This window comes from Hypanus sabinus, unplaced genomic scaffold (assembly GCF_030144855.1).
Source record: "Hypanus sabinus isolate sHypSab1 unplaced genomic scaffold, sHypSab1.hap1 scaffold_424, whole genome shotgun sequence".
Classification (NCBI taxonomy): Eukaryota; Metazoa; Chordata; class Chondrichthyes; order Myliobatiformes; family Dasyatidae; genus Hypanus; species Hypanus sabinus.
In genome coordinates, this window is record NW_026781303.1 from 14,878 (window position 1) to 18,037 (window position 3,160).

The window sequence follows — 3,160 nt, forward strand, 5'->3', positions numbered from 1 at the left end:
CTGCACCCGATCTGAGATGTCCCGGACCCTGGCACCAGGGAGGCAACATACCATCCGAGACTCCCGATCTGCCCCACAAAATCTCCTATCTGCCCCCCTAACTATAGAGTCCCCTAAAACTATCCCTCTCTTCTCTTCCCTCGTCCCCTTTCTAGTTGAAGGTTCAACCTCTGTGCCAGAGGCAGGACCACTACAACTCATTCCTGGTAGGTCATCCCCATCATATTGATCTGTTGGCCCCACATGTTCATTGATCTCTTTCACTCTCTGCAATGTGAATACTCCAGTTAAAGCCATCTCCTGCGTGTGTGCTTTTATTTGATATGCAGTTACACAGACACAATGCAGGCTGACATTTGAGTACAGAAGTGATGACCTTAAGTTCCTCTATTCCTCCAACCCTGAGACAATTTTAGATCTAGATTCTTTGTTGTTCTCACAGTTCCAGTCCAAGAAATTCATTTGTCTCTTTCACATTTTGCAAGTGTCATTTAAGAAACGGCAAGAAAAAAAAACACAGATATAACTGTTACTAACAATTTTATTGGTGGGTTATTATACAAATGCACCAAGTTAACATGCTGTACCTATCTGCACGCAATGCAACAAGGACTGTTCACTTGGAATAACTTTACAATTCACTTAAATTGTGATGCTCCTGTCTATATTGCAATGTCATTATGTGTGCAGTCAGAATTAGGCTGAGTGATGACACCTAATAGCTTTTCAAACATTTGTAGAATGTGGAAAGGCGCCAACCCTATGAATTAATGAATCCTCCAATATAATTTAGGAATTAACCTTCTTACATTGCATAAACAACTGATTAACAAACACATGTTTACAAACTGCATTCCATTCCAAAAGTTGCTACATTCTCCCATGACTCATGTGGTCCTTTCCGAGGATGCAGACGTCTGGGGAGCATGAACACACTTCAGATTAGCATCATGCACTGCATCCCACAACAATAGCATTTCAAAAGTCCGAATACGGTGCACTAGCAGCAACTCACGGTAATAGCAAGGATTGAAAGATTCATCTTGGGTTAAAGGAACACTAACTCCAGCTGTCCTAAATCCGCTATGGGAGTGTGGGGCTAGTCCAGCCTTGGCCAGACACATCCCAAAAAATACATCACCAGTGGGGTACAGTTCAAGGTCTTGGGCTATGTAGAAAATGATGTGAGCTGCATACACAGACATGAGTATGCCCGCTCCACTAATGTATGGTGGGTACAACTTGCTGGTGGTCACTATTTCTGGTACATAATACTGACTCGACTTCTGGCGTTTGGGCCCAAACCCATAAATGAGACGGCCCACAAACAGGTGTTGGTGAACCTTCATGCCTAGCAAGTAGTCAACCATGTTATCGGTGTTGGCAAAGACATCATCATCTGCACTAAAGATGAATTTAGCACTGGGGCAAAATTCACTGACCCACTGCAGCAACTTGTATTGTTTGAGGGTGAGGTTGAAAAAGGTATCCAAGAAATCCCATTGTAGTATATCTCTGTGTTCTCTGTTTTCCATGGCTAACAGCTGATTCAATTTCCTACTTTCATTTTGGTCAGGAGAGACACCCGAGATAAAGACTCTCTTAATTAGGACCCCATTGAATTCGCGTTCCTTGCCCCAAGTCTTCCTTATCATTTCCCACCGATCCTGGTTGAAAGGGTGAGATTTGATCACCAGGAGCAGGATGACATTCTGAGATCCTTCTTGACCACCACATTTGTCTGGAACATTTTGAATCATGTCAAATTCTCGACAGTGTTTATACATCAAGAAGTTTTTTATGTGCTCTTTCTCTTGATGAAATGAGGACAGGTGCAGCAATGTCGTGTTCGCGTGGCACTTTGGCTTGAGCACTGATTCAGTTGCATCACCGGTAACAACCTTGGGCATGTCATTGCGATGAACAGTTTCTGCAACAACATCAGTCTCTCGACATTGGTCATTATCCCAGAACATGAAGAACAATCCCAGAGTAATCAGAACACCCAGCACTACTTCCTCATGGAATCGCCGATGTCTTCTCATCTTTCACCTGAAGTACAGAAAAAAAATGGATTAATTGAAAGAAAACTTTACATTTACATGATGCTTGAGAAGAATGGGAAGTTTAAGCTGTAATGAAGTTCACTAATGCTTTGTAATATTGACCCCAAAATGTTGGTGAGGTAAGGAATAGGCAGAGCCCTACACGCTGCTGAAAGTTTAATTAACCTGAAGCATTCCATCCCAGCAGAAAAACAAATCTACCTATAGGATATCATCTCTGTCATTAAACTGAAAGTCGCATAGTTTATTTCTGGGCCTTAAAGGTATATGATTCCAAAGGCTTTATTCCACCTCGCTTCACAGCTCTCATCCCTCCTCTCGGGGCTTAAACTGAGCTGGGCAAGACATAGAGCAACATAGCACAATGCAGGGATTTTTGCCCATGATGTTGCACCGACCTTTTAATCTGCTCCAAGATCAATTGATCCCTACTCTCTCAAATAGATGTCCATTATTCTTTCATCCATGTGTCTATCTAAAAGCCTCTTAAATCTCACTGATACATCTACCCTTATCACTTCCCAGGCTGTGCATTCCATACAGCCACCATTTTCTTTTTGTTAAAAAAATACTACTTCTGACAAACCCCTATACTTTTCTCTAATCACCTTAACATCATGCCCCCTGATATTAGTCATTTCTGCCCTGGGGAAATGCTGTTGGCTCTCCATTCTATCTATGCCTCTTATCAGCGTTTTCACTTCTATCAAATCAACAGTCCCCAACCCCCCCCCCCCCCCCCCCCCGCCATCTTTGCTCTAAGAGGAAGGTCCCAGCTCGGTACCATTCAGGTTGAGTTCACGGGTTACTGATACTATAGAAGATGATGTATTAATGTATTATTGATCATTGATTAGTAACTGAATATATGGCAGTGCAGGGAAGGTAACGTGTTAGAACAGCTACTGAAAGCATCTGATTTTCGTGGTATTTCAACCTGGTTTAAGTATACCTACAATAGGAGAAACAAAGAGAAGTATACTCAAGGAACTTGGTTTTTTGCTTCGATCTTAACCAGAGAATTGTATTCTGTTACGTATCCCGTAACTGGATCACTTACCAGCAAAGATAGAGAGGTCCGTTGAAGTCTGATG

At 42.3% G+C, this 3,160-nt stretch overlaps 1 protein-coding gene across 1 annotated transcript; it reads right to left on the reverse strand.

Moving 5' to 3' along the window:
- Nucleotides 1-887: 887 nt before the first annotated feature.
- Nucleotides 888-2,045, reverse strand: LOC132388850 (N-acetyllactosaminide beta-1,3-N-acetylglucosaminyltransferase 3-like). The gene has a single exon (XM_059961270.1). It carries the CDS (start codon nt 2,043-2,045, stop codon nt 888-890), a length of 1,158 nt encoding a protein of 385 aa, XP_059817253.1.
- Between the last annotated feature and the right edge of the window lie 1,115 nt (nt 2,046-3,160).

Coding starts and splice junctions, on each gene's coding strand:
- LOC132388850 (XM_059961270.1), bottom strand. CDS start 2,045: ATGAGAAGACATCGGCGATTCCATGAGGAAGTAGTGCTGGGTGTTCTG.